General features: G+C 38.2%; 1 protein-coding gene across 3 annotated transcripts in view; it reads right to left on the reverse strand.

The window, feature by feature from the left end:
* Window positions 1–1,326: 1,326 nt before the first annotated feature.
* The window catches only part of FAM110B (family with sequence similarity 110 member B), a 193,553-nt gene continuing 170,704 nt past the window's right edge, over window positions 1,327–24,175 (reverse strand). For all 3 annotated transcript variants that reach the window (XM_021005950.2, XM_078153407.1, XM_021005948.2), the window contains one exon: window positions 1,327–4,259. In XM_021005950.2, the coding sequence (XP_020861609.1) occupies window positions 2,834–3,946 (1,113 nt within the window). In that variant the 5' untranslated portion in view covers window positions 3,947–4,259 and the 3' untranslated portion in view covers window positions 1,327–2,833. The remainder of the gene's footprint in view (window positions 4,260–24,175) is intronic.

Raw genomic sequence — 24,175 nt, forward strand, 5'->3', positions numbered from 1 at the left:
TTCCTCACTCGTAAAATGGGGATAATATAACCTGTAGTATGGATCTCATTTTTAAAAAAGATTCAATAAGATAATGTCTGTAAAGCACTTTGTGACGTGCCAGTTATTATTATTATTAATGTTCTTATTCAGGTGCATACCATCAGAGATCTGTTCCTCAAAATGTTGACTAAAACTTATTCTGGGTTAACAGAGGAAAAAAAATTATTCCAGTTGTTTCTTTATCTATAAAATGAGGGGTTTGGACTTAACAGCCTATGTGGACCCTTCTAGCTTCCTAAAATGTTAGGAACTACACTTTTAAAAGTCCTTTTATCAGTCCCATTTCAAATTCCAGTAGGCCTCACAACAGAAAAAAATAACTTATAGAAAAGTTAGAATTTAATGTAGAGATGCAAACACTATTTACAGTCCCCTCTTCCTATTTTTAGAAGAGTAGAGAGTGAAAGGAACCACAGGTTTATGAGCAATGATATATGGGAGTCCTGTATTTTTTCTTTTGATTTCTGAAAAAAGTCTATATGAAAGACAAAACCTCATAGGGCCTAAACCATAATATTTACTTTTCCAATTATGTTCATCAAATTGTTACAGAAGAAAGAACACTCAATTTTCAGTGAGAGGAACAGGACTCAAATCCTACCTTGGACACTTTGGGGCAAGTCATATCCTTTCTGGGCTTCAGTTTTCTCAGGACTAGAGAACCTTTAAAAGTCTCTTCCAGCTATAAATCTCAGATCATAAGTTTCCCTTTTTTTTGTGAGTCATAGGGTATAGAGATGGGGAGGATTCCATCTGTAAACAAAGTATTTATAGCACCATATTTTTTAATACCTATGCAACAAATAAATGTCCATATCCGCTGTCCTATTTCCCTCCAGCTCAGGAATGATTGGGTCCAATGACGGCAGAAAGAATAACACCTAAGGGAACTGAAATCTCTCCTAAAATGGAAATGTGGAAACTGCAGGTAATATGCCTTCCCTGTAAAAACATATAAATATTTACTACTGAGGAGTCATGTGAAAGACTTTCAAGAAATGTCAGAAATAGAGGCTCAAGACAAGAAAAAACCCAATCCTGTCAGGTAAGTGTGAAATAAGCAAAGAAGTAAGAAGCTATTTTGGGAATCTGGATGAAACTCTTCTAGATGGGCAGGAAGATGTTGCTATAGCTACAATTAAAAGCACTGATGCTCAGAATAATGGACATTTGGTAGCAATTCACTACAGCAGAGTTTAATCCAGACTGCTTCCTATAACTATGGCTCCTAAAGATATTGTGGGGGTGGGAGATGAAAGGATAAAGAGAAAACACCACCAAGAATGGCTGCACCAGGAGCAATTTATTAGCATAACACTTTTTTTTTAAGATTTCATTACAACTGAAGTATGTACAAAGTCTTACAGCATTTACACCATAAAAAAGTTTCTGATTAGCTGATGAAGTATATAAGGTAGGGATGCAATGTACTTCAAAGCATGAATATGATAATGATGAAGCAGGCCACTGTACTTTCAACTTTTTTGCTACCACACCACAACTGTCTGCTGAATGACAGTTCATTAAGTCATTGGGAAGACATCGATTGTCTTGAAAGGGGTTTGGGGGTGGGGAAGTAACAGGTCAATGTGTTGCACTAACAACCATAAGGAGAAGGGAAAAGAAAAAGAGAAACTACAAACTGCTGTATTTCTACAGTTTCTAGAGCTGTAATGGACGTTCACAGCCTGAGATATAACATATGCAAGACAGCAGAATCACGCCTTTTCAGATACAGTTCAGCTACTGAATATCTTTACTTTTGAATAGGAGGCTTTATGCTAATATGGCTGTGTGTTTCCATTTTTTTTCATGAACTCTTAGAATACGTCTAACCCCACAAGCCCACCCTTCCCCTCAAAAAAAGAAAAAAGAAAAAGAAAACTTTTTGATAATTTTTTAAAAGGGAGAAAAACAAGGCATTTAGTATCAGCTTTAGGGTCCAGCCATTCCTGTCAAAAGTTTAAGACTGGGAATCTTTGAATGATCACAAAACGTTGCTCCACCCCCCTGCTTCCTCACATCAAATATTGTTCACACCACCACCTCCCATGTTTCCTTGGGATTAGGCTACATAGACCCAGAGGCATTTCTATACTGACTCAAATTCAAGGCTTGGCTAAATTATTTCACTTAAAAGAAATGCTTAATGGTTTGTGCCTCCAGACTACAGCTTCAGGATGTGGCATGAAAATTTCAGGCAGAAAGTGATAAGTATTTTATTTTCCATTCTATTCCTCTAGAAACTTAGATCCTTTCAACTTTGCTTAGGCCAATGCATCATTTTTGAGATGAAATCCACTTTCCCCCCCCATTCTTACTCTTTCACTTGTAGGCTAAGTGGGCATCGTTTAAAAAAATAATTACTTAAAAAAAATTCCATTCCCAACTCAAAAGCCAATAATATAGGTTGACAAATTTTAATTAAGACACATAAAGGTGGGCTATAAAAACACAACAACTACATAAATATTGAAGAAGTCATTATGCCATTTTCATGTAAACAGTTCTGATTAGAGAATGAAGCCCTAACTAGATTCTGGTCTTAAACTTTTGGCAGATAACATGTATGCTCAGCCAGGCTCTGTGGTTATTGTTCAAGTGGAAGCCAGGTCAGTTCACATGTTGACAGGCATGCAACTTGAAAACATTGCACAACAGGCAACACAAATAGATTGGAGAAGTTTACGAAACTTCAAGTAGACTTCACGACCCTTCACAACTGACTATTCACAGACAAAGACATGGTCCTTCCTCATCTTACTGTGGGGAGTCTGCCTCCCCCCTTCTCTCACACATGAGATACTTTCTGTGACTCTCTTGCTTGCTTGATGCTATACAACCACTTGATGATTCGGGCATTTCTCTCGATTGCAGAAATGCCATAGGGCACCCGGTCATTGGCACTGTCGTCATTTCTAAGGTCGCTGTTGCTGTCCTGAGACTGTTCACAGTCTGAGCTGATCATGCTTGCACTGCGAAAGTTAAGGGATATGATATCCGAGTTAGCCCTTGCAAAGTTTTCCATCCCGAGGTTTTCAAGCTCTTCGGGATCCAAGCCGCAGTAGTTAAAGAATCTCTCCACATCTGCATCCACACGAAAGTATCTGTCACTCAAGTCTGATTTGGACCGCTGCAGGGAGGGTCTCCGGCTGACGCCACAACTGGGTTCCACTGCGTCCATTTCGGGAGATTTCATGGTGGCAATGGCGGCAACCTTGGGTTTGGGGGGCAGCGGTGGCGCTGAACTACTGCAAGGTATTGCTTTTAAAGGTTTCACGCTAGTCACTTTCCGAATGTCCGATGAGCTATGGGAAACGTGCAGGAAGGACTCTGCTGAGTGTTCGAGCAGCCTTCTGCTAACGTTTGAGTTGCTCTCCTGGGGGCTGCTGCGGCCTTGGGTGGGGTAAACCTTTAGGGATTCTGCAAACGAGTGTCGGTTTAGTTCTGCGGAATCCGACCTGTGGGGTGGCCAGTTTCTGGCACTGTGTTTGTGACCTGAACCTGAGCTGGAGCCTTCAGAACTATTAATAATGTTTTTCAATATCTCAAGTTTTAAGTTCTCCCTTTGCACACCACTCTCAGTCTTTGTATTGTTGTTAAACACTTTCAGGGTAGGGCTGCCCAAGGCTCTCTTTGCAGCAGGGCAGACAGGTGGCTTTGCAAGCACAGCTGGCTTCACAGGCTCCTGTTTGGCATTGATGACCTCTTGGCTCTTGACATATTTTGCCTTATCAGCTTCTAGTCTTTCCACTGCACTAAGTCTTTTGGGATTAGGCTCTGCCTGCCTGCGGAAATAGTCTGGTCCTTTGTTCAAGATGCGGAGCGGGACCGCCGATGTGAACGTGACAGCCGGACTGACAGGTTTCACCATGCTACCTGTCTGTAGTGTCTCTGTAGGCATGTTGGGTGGTCTTTCCCCCGCAGCCGTTTTGGATTCTCTTCTGGGCTCTTCTGAACGGACTTTGTAGAAACATATACATTAAGCACAAGGAATAGTGGATGAATCTTTGGAATCTGGCGTTAGCGGTGCCTCATCTCACAGAGTTCATTAAATGCTACTGTGTTTCTCTCCTCCCTTCCTTTAAAGGCAGGCTTGTGTGCAAAGGGCCACCAGACACAAGTCCGTTTAAATCTGCTCTGCTGATTCCTTTCTTCTCGCTAAAGGATGTGAGAGTCTCTCTTCCGTGGTCTTTGTGCTCAAGACAGGCAGGGATCTGAAAAACAAAATAACCAACCACGGGTTAGGATTAGTGTGTGACATCATAGCTATAGCAACAGAGGAACTCTGTAGACTCCTTTAGTCACTGGCTGAATTACAGCCCCAGGCGGTGCAGTCAAAGCAGGCTGTGTGACTGGAAGCATTCATACCATCACACCTTTGGATAGCATGCATCAGTTACAAATGATGAAAAACTCGGGATTAATGGATGAATGCATATACGCGTCTGAGCCAGCATCTGATTTAATCAATTCTACATAGACAGGCTCAATCAGATCATAAACAGAAGCTCAATCAAAACTAAGCAACTATTCCAGCTGTTTTTCTAGAAGTGAGGAGCCTCCTCTGGGCTGTGCTGAACAAAGGCACTGTGTAGAAAGAAACATGGGCATTGGAGTCCAAGTGCTAGGAGTGGCATCTTATGTCATAACTTTTTAAATGCCACTCTGTTTCTCCGAGAAATCTTACTTTGCTCTAGACTGCACTTTCCATTGTCTGTATGCCATTCTTTTTTCAATGGAAAGAATGATCCCAATTTCTGGATCACACAGGAAATAATCATTTCCTTTTCAAGTCTCTCAAAAGCAGAAAGAATGGGTCAGGGGTTCAGACAGGAGGGAGAGACAGACAGCATTAAAGCCTCTCCTTGTTATCCACACACATCCATTGTAAGACATTCTATCTCAGCATCTCAGCTCTGGGCATTTTCTGTGGCTGTCTCCCCATCCCTGGAATGCTCTGGCTTCTGGCTTCCCTCAAGCCCCAGCTAAAAGCCCATCTTCTAGAAGAAGGCTTTCCCAACCCCTCTTCATTCTAGTGCTTTCCTTCTTTTAATTTTTTTTTCTATTTATGCTGAACAGAGCTTGTTTGTATATCTTTATTTGCTTGTTGTCTCTTAATTCTAGCGATTTCCTTCTTTTATTTTTTCTATTTATGTTTGAATTTATGTGTGAATAGAGCTTGTTTGTGTATTTTATTTGCTTGTTTTCTCCCAATTAGGTTGTGAGATCTTTGAAGGCAGAGACTGTCTTTTGTCTCTTTTTTGTATTCTCGGCACTCAGTACAGTGCCCGTCACATAGTAGGCATTTAATAGTAGTAGTCAAAAATAGAAAATCAGTAGTAAAAAAAAAATTAGTAATAGTAGAAGTACAGTGCCTGTCACATAGTAGGCACTTTCACATACAGGTAAGGGACAGCATTTAGGATAGAGAGCTGGCCATGGAGTCTGGAAGACCTGGATTCAAATTCTGTCTCTGATACACACTGGTGGTATAACCTTAAACTTTCAGTGGCCAAAGCAAATATCAAATTATAGGAGTTGGTAATCTATTTTAGTGGGGGGAAATTTTACATAGGAAGTTCCCTAAAGCGATGAAAGCAATCAAGGAATATTTATTAAGTTTCTACTATTTCCCAGGCACTGAAGCTAAATTTTGAGAGTATAAAGACAACATCGTGACAGTTCTTGCCCTCAAGAAGCTTACAAGTAAGAACATAATTTCAATACACTTTCTCTGTGGGGTTTTTAGATTTTTAATGAAATCACCTGTCCAAATCCCTTCACTTGCCTAATATAAAACCAATCTTCCCCCTTGTGAAGCAAGACTATATAGTATAGTCTTAAGACTTAGTCTATCAAATAATACAAACTTTTCTTTAAATCTTATTTGGACAAGAAATCTAGACTGATTTAAACATCAGATATAAGGAGAAACATTTTCCTACTTGGAACAACTGCAAATATATGGACCAAATCTTTCCTTATTAATGGAGTATGGGTTCTTACTACTTCAGTACCTGGAACCTGCTCACCCTGGAACATTCCTCTTCCATGAGGGTCCCCTTCTCTTATTTGTAAGTTCCTTTGGGGGGGGCCTCCCTTTTGGGGATGGGCCTAGGCTGGCCATGGCTCATTTCTCTCCCAGCTGAGCTTCTGACTCTATGGATTTTGCCTTGAATCCCCTGGGTAGGTACCTTCATACCTTCTCCTTTCCCTTCAGTAAGCACTTTGAAGGCAGGGATTGTCTTTCTTTTTGCTTGTATTTGTATCCCCCATGCTTAACAGAGTTCCAGGCACAGAGTATATGATTAATAATATTTATTACTTGCTTAACACCTAGCTAAAAACAGCAGCTTCTTTTATATACTTAAATTCCTCAATTCCTACATTATCAGTATCATAATCTTAAAATGTCAATCAAGTATGCTTTATACTGTTTAAAACTTGGGTAGTGTTGAACAGTATCTGCTTATAGGAATAACAGGTAGCTTCCTGAATAATTTAATATTAAAAAACCAACAACAATCCCTTGACTATACTTGCCAATATATAGCAAAAACATCCCAACACAAGATTGCTATGAAAGGCATGTTAACATTCAACTTAATACACAATGCCTTGAAATTTATCTTTTTCAGCTGGATGACTTTATTACCTATTGTTAGGATCGGAGAACACATGAAAAAAAAAATCTGTATTCCAAAGCAATTGGTTAATGGCCTTCTTAATTTTTATTGCTGTTTTCCAGTTATCTGTGTTGCCCCTTTCTTCCCTTCTCATTTTGAAATAAAAATGATTGCTTTGGCCAAAAGAAAAGAAAAAAAAACCCCACCAAACCTACACTCACTCTCCCTCTTCCCCAACCCCTCCCTAGGGTTCTTTAGACCTGGGTTACTTTAATCTTAAATTTTCCCAAGACACAGAATCAGCACATCTTATCATCTTCCTAAGAAAGCTGATTGCCATCACCTTCATGCAGAGTTATAATTAGGGAAACTAAAATTTAGAAGATTGAGGCATTGAACCAAAATGTCAAGTGACTATTTACTTACTCAAGTAAATACAGTGATATTCACATAAAAAAATGCTCCATTCCCATAGTAAGGAAAGAAATAAAGTGCATATTACTAATAACACAATTAGAAACAACTGATTTCTCTCCTTGAAGTCTTCTGAAATACATTCTCTAAATGCAAACCATCAATTTCACTTTGATGATATAAACTAGACATGATTTCAGTAATCTGCTCAGGGGCCTGCCATACTAAAAACATTTTCCTATTCAGGGTCTAAGGAGCCCCAAGGCAACTTCTGCATAAATGATTTCCCCTGAATTTGCAATTCCACATTGACATTTCAATTCTGTTTAAAAAGAAACCTCTTCTCATTAAGCTCAGAATGTTGTTTGTTTGAACAAATCTGCAATGAAACTTAGAAGGCAAAAAGAAATTCTCCTTTTGAGAGTCAGCCACCAAGTTGCTGTAAAGTTTCACCTGGAAAAGTTGTCCCCCATCTTAAAATGTCATGACTATGAAGAGATCCCAACTTTCTTGGGAAAAAATAATGATGGCAACAGTGGGCTACTGTGAGAGTAGAAGACCATCTTTACTTACATACCATACCAGAGAGGGAGGCACAAACCTGGCTACAGAAAGTCACAGGAAGATGGAGTGCTGAACAATGTGGCAATTCTGTTACCCAACCATTTGGTACTGTCTAGGGATAAGTCAGTCTCTAGATAGGGTGGTATTGCTAACCCCACTTACTGCACTGGTGCTCTCCAATTAGCCTGCTTTGAGGAGAGAATATTAAAATCCATTGAAACCTATCAGCATTCACTCTAGTTTTACCTGATGGTCATTGAGACATGGTGGGATGGAAAAAATTCTTCACTCTACAGCCACCCTAGTGATGATTCTCTCTCCAGTTTTAGTTGGGCTGGTCTTTGGACAACAGAGAGACAGGCTACAGCATCTGTACTAGAAGTCTTGCAAGTCTGGACCAATCTGCCAGAACTTACTCTCCAAATGGAATATTCTGTGACAATCTAGAGTTACCTCCTATATTTAGAAAAAATAAAAATCTCAAAGAAAAGGCCTCTCACTAACGATTTTACTTTTTTCTTCTCTAGTTCTGGTTATTTCATTGTCCTAACCAGAACAATATTTGGATTACAAAATAGTATATAGCCTTCAACTTTAGAACAATAACGTTTTGTCTGAACACTCATTTCTCAAATGCCTCTCCTTTCAAGGATAACATTTACCACTTATGCAGCTCACTGAAATGTTATAAGGATTAATAATAACATATCCAGAAAGAGATTGGAATTCTGCTGTTGCAGAGAAAAGTAGTTTTTCCTCCCTTGTTTTGTTATTAATAGTTGCTCTCTTTCTCTGAATTAGACTGAATTTGATAAGGGAGCATAAAGCTTACAGATGAGACTAGTAAGACAAAAGAAAAGCATGCCAAAGGATTATGTAATAACCTGGGGGGAATCCCCAAAGCCTGGCCTATTTAATGCTTCATGTTTTAGGAACGATTTAATCAACAAAATTAGAATACTTACTATGTCCACTACAGCTTAGGTGCTGGAGATAATTAAACAAAAAAGTGAGAATCCCTAAATCTTCAAGGAGTTTATATTGTACTGAGGAGATACAACATAAACATGGAAGAACTAGGAGCCATGGGAGGACATTGCAGAGAGCTAGATTAAAGCTTAATGTTCAAAACTGGATCAGGAGATAGTGATTACCTCACTAGGAAGTATTGAAGCAAAGGCTGGACGACCACTTGTTGGTCTGTTTTGTTACAGGCTGGATTAGATGTCCCCTGAGCTGTGGCATTTTAATGTTCATATCTCTATAACCTAGCACCGTGTCTCATTCACAGACAAGCTAGATATATTTTTATTGAATTGCAAGGAATTCTACTTGATGCCAGAGGGGAGAAAAGCAGATAAAAATAAAATAAAACAAAATAAACCCAAACAATTACAAAGTACAAATGTTCTCCCACTGAATGTAGGCAGAACTACTAGACCCCAGTATTGGAGGTCTTCAGGCAAAGGTTGAATACTTGTAAATATTTCTTCTCAGGTCTGAGTTAAGTTAGATGATCTCTACTTCCCAGTCTCCTCCAGCCATGCCTTCAGCACCCATCTCTACTCATCATCTGAGAATGGACTCCATCCCTGGAGCAACCCTTTGGATTTTGAGAAACCAGTTTTGACCTCATCTTGATCAGTTTCAGGCCTCCACTGCATTTCTGGGACATCCCCAGAAATGATACCATTTCCATATACATCTCCCCACTTCCAGCTCCCCAGTTTCCATTTATGTGTTGTTTCTACCTACTAGAGTGGAAAGTTTTATCTGTCTTTTATTTGTCTCCCTAGCACTTAGCACAGTGCTGGCACACTGTAAATGCTTAATAAATCCATTATCTATTTATAGCTACCTCTTAGGTTCTGTCCAATACTGAGATTCTATTGCAGAGGCTATGCAAGGTACCAGCACTGCCTGGTAACAATTGGAGGACACAGGCTCACATCACAGTGAAAAAGACATCGAAGGGTACACCCATCCACTTCAACACCCCAAGGAGCAATCTGAATTGTTAGTCTACTAAAATTCTGGATTGACTGGCACCCCAGATTTCTAGTACGACTAATGGCAAAATGTCAAGCATAATTCATATTTATGTAACTGGGGTAGCTATTTCATTTTGAGGTAAATTCTTAGAATTTTAGGGTTTGAAGGGGCCTTAAAGAGTATTTAGTTTTCATTTTCTAGATGAGTAAAAGGTACCCCAAAAAACTTAATGAATTTATCCAAGGTCAAATAGTATCGAATTGTTATTTGCTTATTAAGTTTTGGCACAACTGTCTAACTTGGCTGGAAGCCAGTCCCTTCTGTCTACATTCCTGGTTGTCCCAATTTAGACAAGCAGATTCAATGACTTCATAATTTATACAAAGATAGTCCTCAAAGTATCAGCTGAATATTTAAAAACAAACATTTGAATTATCCAGAAATTTAAAAAAAGTACAAGAATGTTTTATTCCACAACTTAGAGGTACATCCTATCAAAAAACCCACCAATGTTTACTGAACACCTAATAGACAGAAGTCATCATGCTAGATGCAGTAAGGAATACAAAGAAACACAGGGTATTCTCTCAGGAGGCCTAAAAGAATTTATAACCTATACAGGGGGATAAAACACATAGATATAAAAAGCTAACCAATGAGACAAAGCCATATATTGGTACCAAATGAATGAGCCAGATGCTAAGTGCCTCTGGAGTTTGGAGATGGATGAGAATGCCATGTTCTGAGGTGGTCAGGGAAAGTTTCATTACCCTTAAGATGGCCCCTAGAGGATGGATAAGATTTTAGATGGAAAGAAGAGAGAGCGCCCTGCATGCTGGGGATGGATGGTGGTTTGAGCAAATCAATTAATTAGCCAATCAATCGAGAAACATTTATTAACCAGCTAATAGTATCCCAAAAGTCTTCATGCAGTTTAAAGCATTAAGACTTCAGCAACATAAATGCTACAAAATTACAAAAGAACATAATTTGAAAGTCTGATTATTAGAAATGTAAAAACATTCATTTTTCTTATTAAAATTCAACATAGCCACCATATTGTGCTATTATCACTCTAGCTGATTTCTGAACTTTGGAAAAACTGTCATCAGCTGCTGCTCAGTGATGGAAAGTATTGCATTTGTAATCTTAGCCTTATGATCACTCCAAGATAGTATTTGATGCAAGCATGACAGTTTTGACATGACCCCACATGAAAAAGTCTAATGGAGATAGATCAAGTGACCAAGTTGGTTAAGCAAGAAGATATTCTGTGCTGATCCATCATTCCGAGAAACTGTTATCCAGAAAGTGGTGTACCAGTAAAATGCCCCATCTTGTTAAAATTTTTAAAAAATATTATTGAAATTCACAAAATTAAAGAAGTATTTTCAAATGCTGTTTTTTTTTTCACATTTCTAATATACTTCTGAAGTTACTGAAGCTTAAAACTGTACTCATTCTTATGGGACACCCTGTATATTCCTGGCACTGGGCTAGGTGAAAGTATGGCAATGGAAACAAAAGAGGGATGCTGTCTTTGAAGTGCATACAAATGAGGTTGTGTTCAAAAACCAACTTCTTTGGGATGTGGTTTACTGTTAATAATGACACTGATCTAGAACTTTCAGGAATCCATAAAGCTATTCCACCTTACATATGTAGCATAATTTATTAATTTTAAAGTTAGCAAATTAATACAAAAATAAGTTTTTACTATCTAAAATACACTAACACATGAAGGTTATGTGAAACAGTGAGAATGGAGCATCTCTGGGTATGAGCAAATCAATCGATTCATGATTTAGCAGATGAATCCCTCAGAATAGAGAGGTTTAATGACTGAACCCAGTTCTTCCTAATGCTAAGTCCAGTGCTCTGTCTATATCATGCTGCCTCTAATCTATCCCTACCTTTGTAAATGGCATTTATTTCTCTCTCAAAACCATGGATTCATCCTTGACTCCTTCCTCCCTCCACTTCCACATCCAAAATATTCAATTAACTCTACATATTATTTCTTGTATTTCTTGAACACAACTTCAGTTTGTAGACAATATTTCTCTTTTATTTTCATCATCATACTTTCCCTTAGCCATTCCTTTTTATTTCTACTGTCAACCTATATTTGAACTATTACAGTAGCATCCCTGTTGAAATCCCTATTCCTGGTTAAAAGGTATCCTTACACTGATGAATCTTGCTTGAGAGCAATTTTGTACATGTTATTCTTTCTGCAGAAACTTTTTTTCTCCCACAGGATAGAATCCTAATTTCTTAGCCCAGTATTCAAGAGTTCTCCCAATTTGGCTTCCAATCTTCTCCCTTTATCCTACAGAAGTTCTTCAATCAAACTCAGCTGGTCTACCTATGTACATTTCTCCTTCTACACCTGTCCCTACCTAGAAGACATGATGCATGTTGAGGAAAAGAATTAGAAATACCTTCTTTTGCATTAAACTGCTGGTGTAAGGTTGTGTGACCCAATACTTCTTTATTTTATCAATGATGCATATTTGCCATGCTAGTAATGAAATCACAGACCTCTGAAAATTGGAAATATTTTATTCTCTGGCTCTTCCAGCCCCCAATGGAATCCCCCACCCCACTTTCATTTAATTCCATAGCTATTCTCTGCCATCTTAAATGATGCCTATTTTGGAACAAATACCCCTTCTATTAAGAATTCTGGATTGCTTCAATTATATTTCCTTAACATCAATGAAACAACCTTAAATACTTACGGAAGTTCATATCTAATTAGTCTGATCAAAGTATGATAACTCATTTTGCTGAGGACAGCATTAAGTATTATATCCAACAGCATTAATGGAAATCAATTGCATTTTCTCTGTACCTTCACATAACTTATAAACCACTACACACACTACAGAACTATTCCTCATGATGCTTTTGTAGATGTATGCCTAGAAACAGCTTGCAATTTCCTTCGTAAAGAATTTTTATACTTAAGAGTATTTCAAAAAAAGTAATATGGCATTGCATAAAATTTCCAGCTAAGGAACTTCTGACAAATTGTTAATGATATTCTGGTTATCATAAGAAAGATAAATTCACATTTCAAAGCAAAACATACTTAAAATTTACTGGCCAAAGAAAGTAAATGTCATCCCTTTTGGGAAATTTTCACTTATCTATTCTAATTAACAGAAGGTTTTTTCTATCCTCGGTTTCTTCCCTTTGCATTTTAAAAACATGACCCTTTTACTGCTGGCACACAATCAACAAGGGTAACTTGTAAATTCCATTTGCAGTTGAAGAATAACTTGCAAGGAATGCAAAAGGGGGAGAGAACAAAAGCCAAGAAAAAAATGGAAAAGGGACAATGAACCATAAGCTAAATTGGGAATGGATTTAAATTCATGCCCTATAAATTGAACAGAAGCTAAAAAGCCACAAGGCCAATCAACTGGAAACAGTAAGTCAAAGCCACCATCCTTTTCATGACCTTAACTTTTTTTTTTTCAATTACTAAATGATAAGTATCTTCTTCTTTCTCATCTCCATGGCAAAATCCCTCATCCATGCTGCAATCATCTACTATTCTGACAACTGAAACTTCTCCTTACTGACCTCTCTAACCTTCCCCTTGGCAATTCAATTCGAAATAACAGTAAAATAATGTCCCTTCCCTCCCACGACTATCACTGTGTTCTCTTGGAATCTGGTACATTGATATTATTTTCCTAAGAGCATTTAAACCTCCTGTGTGTCTTTAAATTTGGTGCTACTATACACTTAGCTTGGGAACTACCATCCTGGAGCCATGCTGTTTTGACTGGAGAGCCCAAGTTAGTGCAGAAACACATGGCCTGCTGTACCCGGCTTGCTCCAGACCCCAGATCAAGCTTCACATCCCATCTAACCATCTATCCCAGACATCATACTGTCATCTCCTAGTTATCTCTGCAGCTAGGTGGTGCAGCAGATAGAGCTCTGGACTTGGAGTCAGGAAGACTCCAATCCTATTCACGCATTTAGTAGCTATGTGACTATAGATAACTCACTTAACTACCCTTTGCCTCAGTTTCCTCGGTTGTAAAATAATAGCACTTACCTCACAGTGTTGTGAGGCTCAGTCGAGGTAACGCATGTAAAGGGCCTTGCAATCCTAAAAGTATGATATAAATGCTAGTTATTATTATCAACAACGCTGTTGCTCCCTCTAGTCCACAGGACCTCCAGAGATCATGAGCGAGGTGCTGTCCTAACTGGTGAGTCTATAGGTGTAAATGAACATGGTCACACACTGTGCTTCATGCTTCCATCTTCCTTGCCGTCAAGCCCATCCCTTCCTTCCTTTTCAGGTTATTACTGTAAGAACAGTAATCTGTAGTGGCCATTAGGTGGCACAATGGAGTGCTGGGCCTGGATTCAAAAAGGCCTGAGTTCAAATCCAACCTCAGAGACTAGCTTTGTGGCCCCTGGGTCAGTCACTTAACTGCTATGTGCCTCAGTTTCCCCATATATACAATGGAGATATTAATATCACCTACCTCACAGGGTCTTAAGGACTGAATGAAGTAACTGTAAAGCTTTTAGCACAGTGCCTGGCACATAGTAGGTATTTAATAAACATTTATTTTCCCCTACTCCAATCATATCAATGTCACCATTACTTTTGGAAAGGATGTCTTAGTTGATTCTCCTATGCCTCTGCCCCTGTACTTTCCCATCTGAGGGGAAAGGCCAATTACCTGTTCCCTTCCATTCAGTTGAGACTATCCCCATAAGACTCACTTATGAGAAGGGCACTCCCTTGGGTACCAAGTTTATGAGCATAGAGGTGGGTATCTTCTTTTCTACTTCCTTTTCAAGTCACTCCAATTTAATAAACATTTATTAAGTGCCTACTACATCCTAAGCCCTAGGATTATGACAAAAGCAACACAATATCTGCCTCAGAGGAATTATATTCTTGGGGGTGGGGAGAACAGCAGGTATACAGAGAAGTGAATTAAAACACACACAAAATAATTGAGGGGACACCAACAACTTGTGTGTTTGTATGTGGGGGGGATGGGAATCAGAAACACCGTGTGTGCCATGTGCCCCTTGAGCTAAGCCTTGAAGAGAACTAGGGAAGCAGAGAGGCAAAGAGGAAGACGAAGGGCCTTCTGGACGTGGAGAACATATTAAGTACTTAAAGGCTGAAAACTGATTCTGGAGAAAATGTGTCAGCTACTGCAAACAGCAAGTAGGTCAATTTGGTTGGGACACAGTGGGTAGGAAGAAGAGGGCTGTGTCTGTAAGAGCTAGGACTGAGTCTTCTCTAAATGTGGTATTTCCCCTCACTTACTAGTTCCTGCATACACGAGATGCATAATAAGTGTTTATTCAATGACTGAAGAAATTTAACCTGCACGTGCTTAGAGTTTTCCTAACTACAGAACAGCTGTTCACCCTGTCACCTGTTGATTAGCCGACTTTATTTCTTCCCCTTTCACACATTCTCTGACTCCTGACCACTTGGCTTTAGGCCCCAAATCACCCCTTGTGACTAACTCTCAGATGAAACACCTTTTAGGTTTCCTGCCAATTGATCATCTATTCTGTTGCTGTACTCTTGGGTCTCCAAAGGATAAACTACCTACTTGTGCACACCAGGACTGACTGATTCCTGGCCTACTCGTGACTCTTACCTTGTTCCATTTCGCTGCTCGTCTGTCATGCTGATGACCTTCTACATATCACATTCTCCCAATCTCAGATATCTGATATGGATTTATAACCTGATGTCCTAGTACCAACAATCATCTGCATTAGCATTTGGTTTCACACTTTCCATAATGTATGACCAGAGAATCATCACTTTAGAACTGGAAGGCACATTAGAAATAATTTAATCCAACCCTCTCATTTTAGAGATGAGGAAATTGAGGCCCAGACATGAAGTGGCTTGTTCCAGGTCACAATGGAAATTTGTGGCAAAGTGGAACCAGAATTTAAACCTCATAACTCCAGTGCCCTTTCCTCTAAACCACACTGATCCTCTATATTTTAATTATTCCATTAATGTCAAATGACAGCGCATATACTAATTCATATAAAAGTGAGAGGCACTGCTGGTCCATTTTGGCTGAAAGGTCACCTTCACATGACCCCACTTTTGTGTTGTGCCTGCATTTCAATTGCATAGGAAATACACGGTTTCAGAGATTAATGCCAGTAAAGTGGCTGAGCTGAGCTAAAGTAGGGGATATTGTCCTATATGAAAAAGCAAAATCAAATCTGAAAACAGGTAACAGTTCTACACATAATAGACATATAATAAATGTTTATTAAATTTAATCTTTGTAATTTTCTACCATTCTCCTCTTATATCACTCTGGGAGATTAACTTTTTTTTTCTTTCTTCCTTCCTTCCTTTCTTTTTTGAGCAAGCACTTTGTCCAAAGTTGTGGTTTAGGGAATAATTTAAATGAAGATGTTTCTCCTTTAGACACTGAAAATGAGATTACAATTCAGAAAAAATTACACTCTTGTTTTGAATGATTCAACTTTTTTCCCTAGGCATAAGGTGGAAATGCACTGCCATTTCCAAATGACAGCGTCATAAAACCAGCAGAAATGGCCAAATAGCTTTCTTTTAACCTATAATTACAGAAATAAAAACTGCAATGTAGTTAGAGCCAAATGCCATTTGGAAATATTAGAGGAACACAATGAGCGCCTTAGTGAAAACTACTACATGTAATCAAGAAGCAGGCCTGCTAGAATTCTTAATGAAAATCCAATGAGTGGCCGTATCTGGACAAATGTAAAAAAGGCCATCGCTGCCAGGTATATGCCCAGCTGAGATATTTTGTTTGTCGAAGCTTTTCCATCAAGCAGTCTTATTATAATGTGAAGACATAATAAAAGGCTAAAGATCCTTTAGGCAAATATTATTTGAGAAAGGTACCCTTCATTCTCATGGGGGCTTATGCCTATCTCGTTAACTGATTTGTCATTAATCCTATTAGAATATGTTCTTTGCTTAATATATCATTTTATCACATTTTATCAGTTGAATCTAACAATTAATTGAAAAGTGTCCTTAAAATTAATTTTCTATTTCGAAAAATCTTTTTCAATGCTGTTGTTGAGTCATTTGAGACTTATCTGACTCTCTACGACCTCTTTTTTTTTTTTTGCCAAAGGTACTAGAGTGGTTTGCCATTTCCTTCTCCAGCTTATTTGACAGATGAGGAACTAAGGCAAACAGGGGTAAAAGAGTTACCCAGGGTCATACAGCTAGTATCTGAGGCTAGATTTGAACTCATGAAGATGAGTCTTCCTGATTCCAAGCCCAGTGCTCTATCCGCTGTGCCACTGAGCTGCTCCTTACAACAACTTTTCTATACAAGAACAGCAAAAACCTTGATTTACGCCAGGGCTTCTTCAACTTTTTCCACTTGTGACCCCTTTTCCATTTTGGCAGCATTAGTTGGCATTCATCGGCACTACATAGCCTGAAGGCTCACGCAGTGAAAAGTGCACATGCTCTGTGTTCAGAACCAGTGAAGTTGCATGATGCAAAATGGGCAAGGGCTGTGGGAAACTCAGATTCATTACATAGTTGATTTTGAATTAATTCTTGGTCGTCGTGGGTTCGAAAACCTTCTACTGTTGCCAAATTTTTCTATGGGGTTGCAACCCACAGTTTATGAAACACTGATTTATGCCATCACAATATATAGATTCCTATAACATACATTATGTTATTTTTCACATCCTTTATCTCTCATCATTTGCATAGAGTGCCTAGACTTTTTATTAACTGCATTTCCCAGTACGCTCAAATTCTCCAACCTGCTAAATAAGCATCCTCATTATGTGCTATGAAAGCCAGAAATGCAACTCATATAAGCTCCTCATTTTAAAAAGATATGGACGTTCTACTCTACTCAAGTCCTTTTCTCTTCCTGCCCTATCAAGATAAGGTGAGAATCCTAGGTCTTCCAAGGCTATTCCAACAGACCACAAACTCTGGTGGGTACTCCCACACTAGGTAGCCTTCACATATTGATGTCTATTCTTTTAGAAACAGTCTAGCTAAATTCAGACAGGCTTATCACCAAGCTGGCCACAGGGGGGATGTGTTTTTTGGCCACAGGAATGTATGAAAAATATCTGCTAGGTGACAGGAGACAATAATCTATTCTGTAGAGGGAATACGCTGATCAATGAATTTACTGAGCACTAAACTATTCAAATAAATTTTCTGTCAGGATGGATCTCAGTAACTCAATGCTATCATGCTCAAGAGATAAAATTAAGCATTGCAAGTTCTACTCTAGGATATTCCTATACTCTCCCTTCTCCTCAATCAGGAAATATTCGCTTGGCTTTAGGTATTTCCAAACCAACAGTAGCACTCACCTCTCACCTTCCCTTAGCCTCAACTCTCCTCCTTTAGAAACCACTTAGAAAAGTAGTTCTGATTCTAAAAGTTGGCTTCCACCTCAATTGAAGGAGAACTTCACACTCCCCTGGAATATTTAGGTTATGAGTACTATTGTATAGTACCACCCCTCCCAGTCTGGTGACTAGGCCTTATGTTTATGTTAACTACGTTACTACCTGGAATCCTTAGCTATAAAAGCAATTGAAGGCTATGTTAGAATGCTTACATGCTAGAATGATTACAATATAATTTTTAACTATATAATACACAAATTCTTTAAAAGATTTAAAAATTTCTAATACCTGGATTTAGAGCCAAAGAGTGAAATATGCTTGAGACAGATGAATGTGTTACAAGGAAAGTGTCATATGCTTATATTTTGGGGGAGAAAAAGCAAGGTAGCTTTCTGGGGGTGGCAGGAAGTTCACAGTGGGCAGTTTAGACAAATGAATCAAAGTAGTTATTATATTACAAAATATGCCACTTAATAAATGTTATGCTTCATTTGTCCTCAAACACTACAAATTTAACTTAAATACTCAGGTCACACAATTTGTAGACAACCCTTATCCCTTTGTTTTTTTATCTTTTTAACGTCTATCTTTTGGATATTTCTTTGCTCACTAGCCCCTCCACTAGACCAAAGGAAAGAGAAGTAAGAAGAAATGCAAGTTAAATCAGGAAACCATATTACTTGCTGAAAACTAAAAGTATGGTGGTAAAGGCAGAAAAAAAGTTAAAAATTACTCTATTATCTTCAGATTTCCTTTCTCTGAATTATCTCTGTCACTTCTTCCCATGGATATCTTAAGAGTCGGTTGTACCCTAATAATGAGGATAGACCCTACTGCAAAACAAAACAAAACATGATATGTCTTTACTGGCATGTAATATAAAGTTCAACACAAGATTTTATTTCACTGATCCTCCTTAGGTTGTTAACTTTCACTGAAGCAAATAGGTATGGAACTTGTAAAGTTTGGAGCACAATGTTTATCCATTTGAAACATTCAGTACTGTATATATTTTCTCCTCCTTGGAGAATAATATACAAATATCCAGGAACCCCTTGTTCGCAGTTTTGCTAATGCATCAAGAACACATTGTGCTTACAGATGAACAAACAGAGAGCAGAAAGAACAAATCAATAAAAGGTTGGATTTTAGAGCTGAACCAATAGGATTACTGAGGAGTGTAACTGATAGTTGTGTTTAGTTCCTTTGCCTGTCGACACTAAGGATTCTTTTTGCATCTCGTGGATTGCTCTAAGCAAGCACACAAGTGGCTATCAGAACAACCAGGGCTTTCCTGGAATGTATTCTGAAAAGGCAAACAGAGGATGTCCTTTCCACTGAGAACAGTTGGACTGGGTTTTAGGATAAGTACTGAATGAAAAGGAAAAAAAATCTTAGTTAAAAAACCTGCAGATGTTAAAGAAGATGAAACAACAACTTTATTTTTACGGGAAGGCTTAGCTATGAGGAAGCTAGGTGATGCAGTGGAGAGAATCCTGGACCTGGGGTCAGGAAGACCTGTGATCAAATCCGACATCAGGCACTTACTTCATTGTGTGACCTTGGGCAAGTCACTTCAAGCTTCTGAGCTACATCTCCCTTTTCTGGAAAATGAAGGTATTGGATTCAATGACCCTTTTAGCTCTAAAACTGTGGTTTGGGATCTCTAACTCAAGGTCCAGCATTCTTATTCCCAATAACACACTGATCTGAAGGTGTCTGAAAAGGTAGTGTTTACATTTACTATACACTTGCTTTCAAGCTTTAGGTTTAGGGCTCAAACATCTTTGGTCAAGGAAAGAAAAGCAAATCAGAGCCATTAATATACTTGTAGGGGTGTTACAGACAGAGATGTAGAAAAAGATGTGGAAAGCAGTTGGGATGGGATGGAACACTGGATGGTAACTGATTCTCTACTGTCTGGCCACCCACACTATGGCAAACATCTCTTCCAGCAAAGATTATTCTGCTTAAGAGACCTTAGCTAATAGCAGTTATTGCTGTTTCAAGAAGGAAAAAAATAAAAGGATGTTGAGAGAGAGTGGAGGGAAAAGTTTTTGTCAAAATGAAGGGGCGGGGGAGGAAGAAGATCAATATGAAATGAAAAAAATGCAGTAAATTCAGTATATGGTAATTTTTTTGGCAGTTCTTCTAATCATAAGTTGTTTGTCTTGTGAGATCTCCTAAGGGCTCCAGGAGATTTACTAAATCTTCCTTAATGGAAAATAATTCTTCTATCCTGGGAAGGAAATTAAATGCCTTCTGAGTAACAGAAATAATAATAATTTAGTCATCATCCAATCAGGTAAAAATTATGACATAGTGCTTATAGGGCCTGAAGGTACCAGAGAATAAAAATGGCATGCAAATTGAGATTGGAGTGAATTAACTCTTTCGTGTTATTTAGGGAACCAGTTAATACACTAGGGAAAAAATACTCCTGCTATTCAACAATAAAATCATCTTTTTGTAAATTGAAAGGATGAAAATTTATCTATTTCTGAAAGGAACATTATCTAGGTAAGCCTACATGAGGAAGAAAACAAAGAGTTCACAGCAATTCTCAGGAGAGGGCAATAGGAATGAGGCTAAGAAACAATATTTATGGCCTCAGATGTATACACATAGTACTATTGATAGTGTAAGGGTAATAAAGTAAACTTGAAATTTTGCACAAGAAAGTAAAAAATGGCCTTTCGGATAACAGGTAAGACTTAGTGAGGGAGGCTAATGATTAGAAAAGAGCAATGGAAGTATGTATGTATGCATGTCTTGTTCAAGAGAAACAGATTTAGAAGAAAAGAGTGCAAACTATCAGTATATTAACAAAACAAACTCTTGTATGTAAATATGTGAACCTGAGGGTGTACAGTGAAAAGCATTTGGGTAAAGATAAAAGGAGAAAGAAAAATATTATTATGGGAGTATACTATAAACCTCCTCTCCAGAGGGAAGATATAGATAGTGTTTCTATATACATATTACAGGTTTGGCAAAGATCCAAGATATAGTAACTACCTGGGTTTCAACATCTGCTGCAAACTCATTCTGCTGAAAGTAGAGTATCTGATAAATTCTGGCCTTGTCTTGTTAGTAATTTCACTTGTTAGAAGGTGGAAGAAGAGACAAAAGGAATCTGATGCATTAGTCTCAATTCAGACCAATAAGAAAGACTTGGTTGCTTAAGATGGCACAAGAGAAAGTAGCCTTGTAATCCTAGACTTTTTAATAGTCAAAGAATGCTGGACATAATTAGGTGTATTCTAGAGTTTAAGGAAGCAATTTTTTTTACAACTTTACAGAAAATACAGATATTATCTTTTTTTTTTAGGCAGAAACTCTTAAATAAGCATGGGCAAACTGGGCATGGTGGCATCCATCTGTAATCCCTGCTACTAGGGAGGCTGAGAGCCAACTTGAGTTCAGGAATGCAAAGATTCAGTGGGCTAAACCAACTGGGCTTCTGCACTAAAATTGGTTTCAATAAGTTGCCTAAGGTGGAGCAAACAGACTTAAGACAGATATAGAAGGTCAAAGTTCCCATGCTGATTAGTAGTGGGATCAGGCCAGCGATTGGCTGCTGTACTTCCATCCTGGGTGAGATGGAGAGACCAAGCCTATATTAACTACACCAGAACAATTCTGGTTTTAAAAAGATGGGCCTTTATTTGCAGGGGAAAGTTGGCGGGGGGGGGGTAACGGGTGTCATTAAAAGAACTTTGAAATTTTCCAAAGGCAATCCAGCCCATTCTTTTCCCTCTTACTCCTATTAAAAATAGTCCTGTTAGGAATATATTTCTTTTTCTTCTTCTTTTTTGGTGAGGCAATTAGGGTTAAGTGACTTGCCCTGAGTCACACAGCTACTAGTGAGTGTTATGTGTCTGAGGCCACATTTGAACTCAGGTCCTCCTGACTCCAGGGCTGGTGCTCTATCCACTGCACCACCTAGCTGCCCCTAGGAATACAGTTCTAGAGAGATGTCTGTTTCCTATCAATAACTTTCTTGAGCACTCTCCTCTAGTGTGTAACTATTGGGTCTACAGGTATGCAAATTGTATAATTCCACAGTATTGTCTAAAAATATTGAAACAATTCACAAATCCACCAGCAACAAAATAGTAAGTCCATTGCCCCCAGGTGTGTCCAGCAAAGAACTTTATTTTATATTATTTTCATTATTTTCATTGTTTTTATTATCTTCACCATTTTGATAGGCATTAGGTGGCATCTCAGAATCTCATTAATCTGCATTTCATAGTTAAGAGGTCTTTAATTTTTTTTCATGTGGTTGTTGATAATTAGCATTTCTTTAAAAATTTGCCTGTCCATCTTTTAACCACTTATCTGTTGCAGAATGAGTGTTCAGACTTTTAAAGGACATATGCAAAAGATGGAAGAACGGCTCCATAAACAAGGACAGAAACAGAGGAGAGGCACTGAGAGTGCCAGGAAAGCTAAAATCCAACATGAGTGGAGGCTTGTGAAAAACACAAATGCCAATAAAAAGGGCTTTTTTGGTCCAGTTTGGGGGGGAGGAGGGTTGTCATGGTGAAGAGAACAAGAAAAGGATTGGACCCCTTATTTTGTATGGATGGGAAGATTATATAGGAGAATAGAAGGAAGGCAAAACTATTCAATGCTTACTTGTTTGTTTTTTTTTCCACCCAGGAGAATGATCTTCAGATAGAAAATGATAAAACAAAAAATAATTAACAGGGATTTAAAAACCAAGATAAGCATGAAGATTGCACGAGGGCAGTGAGTTTAGAGGTTCTTAACCTGGCGTCCAGCATATCCACAGAGAGATTTCAGAGGGTCGGCGAACTTAGATGGGAAAGAAATTACATAAATTATATTATTTTCGTCAACTGCCCACTAAAATCTAGCATTTCCTTTAACTATTTAAAAATTATTCTGACAAAGGTGCTATATGCTTTACCAGACTGCCAAAAGGGCTTGTGACACCAAAAAAGTTAACAATGCCTGAAGTATCTGTTATGGTGATTTTATCTAGCTTTGATGAATTACATTTTATGGAAATAATAAAAATAACTTACATTTATAGTACTTCATAGTTTATATAGTTTATTTGGTGTTTACATCAATCCTGTGATACAGGATCCCCATTTTACAGATGAAGATACAGACTCTCTGAGAAATTAAGCAACTTGGTTCAAGGTCACAGTGGCAGAGCTGTGACTCCAATTCAGGCCTTCTCATTCCAAATTCAGTGATCTGAAAGAGCTAGGGAATGTGGTTGCTGAGTACACAGTAGAAAATCAAAGAAGTACCATTGGATAGGAAATGGGCAAAAGTCTCAGTTTCCAAGAAAAGGAATAAAGGTCCATTCTCTGACCCATAACTTGAGAACAGTGAGTCTGACCTTTATTCCTGGTAAACTTCTGGAATACACAACTAATTACTATGAAAAATCATGATTTAAGAACAAGTTATGCCAAACTAATAACCTCATTTACAGTTTGAAAGTCTTTCTACTCTAATAAAAAGATCAAGGGAATGGCCTGGACATCCTAATATATCTATATTTCAGGTAGAAAATTAGAAGAAAGGCTCAAATGTAGGAGAAGACACTGAAAAAACATCTACAAGAGCTTAAACCAGATCTTGGATAAATAAACTATCCAGAGTGAAAATGGGAAATGGAAATTGGACCACAATTATAATTTTTAGCAAAATCTATTTTAAGTTAAGAAAAAAGTCTTTCAGCTTTTATTGGAGTAATAGCAATGAAGGTATATGACCTCAGGATGGGTTTGGGAGCACCACCTGTCAGTGTTAGCAGGGAAAAGGCAAAATCATTCAACTGATGTTTTGCTGAGACTTTATCAACCAAGAGGATGAATCTTTAACATGGAAAGGGTAGAAATAATCATATTAACCAGAAACTGAAGTCTAAAATATATGAAGGAAGAGAGAGCCCCCATTCATTTTTAATGAGTTGTAAATCTCTAGATCCAGCTTAATTAGATCACAGGGTTCATGCTGATTGAACAAAAAAAGCTTGTAGGTAAACTCTAAGAAATCATTACAATAGAGGGAGTTGTCAGAAGGCTAGGGAAATGGCAAATGCTATTCCAAATTTCAAAAAG

Source organism: Phascolarctos cinereus, unplaced genomic scaffold, assembly GCF_003287225.1.
Source record: "Phascolarctos cinereus isolate Bilbo 61053 unplaced genomic scaffold, phaCin_HiC Scaffold_4;HRSCAF=312, whole genome shotgun sequence".
Lineage (NCBI taxonomy): Eukaryota > Metazoa > Chordata > Mammalia > Diprotodontia > Phascolarctidae > Phascolarctos > Phascolarctos cinereus.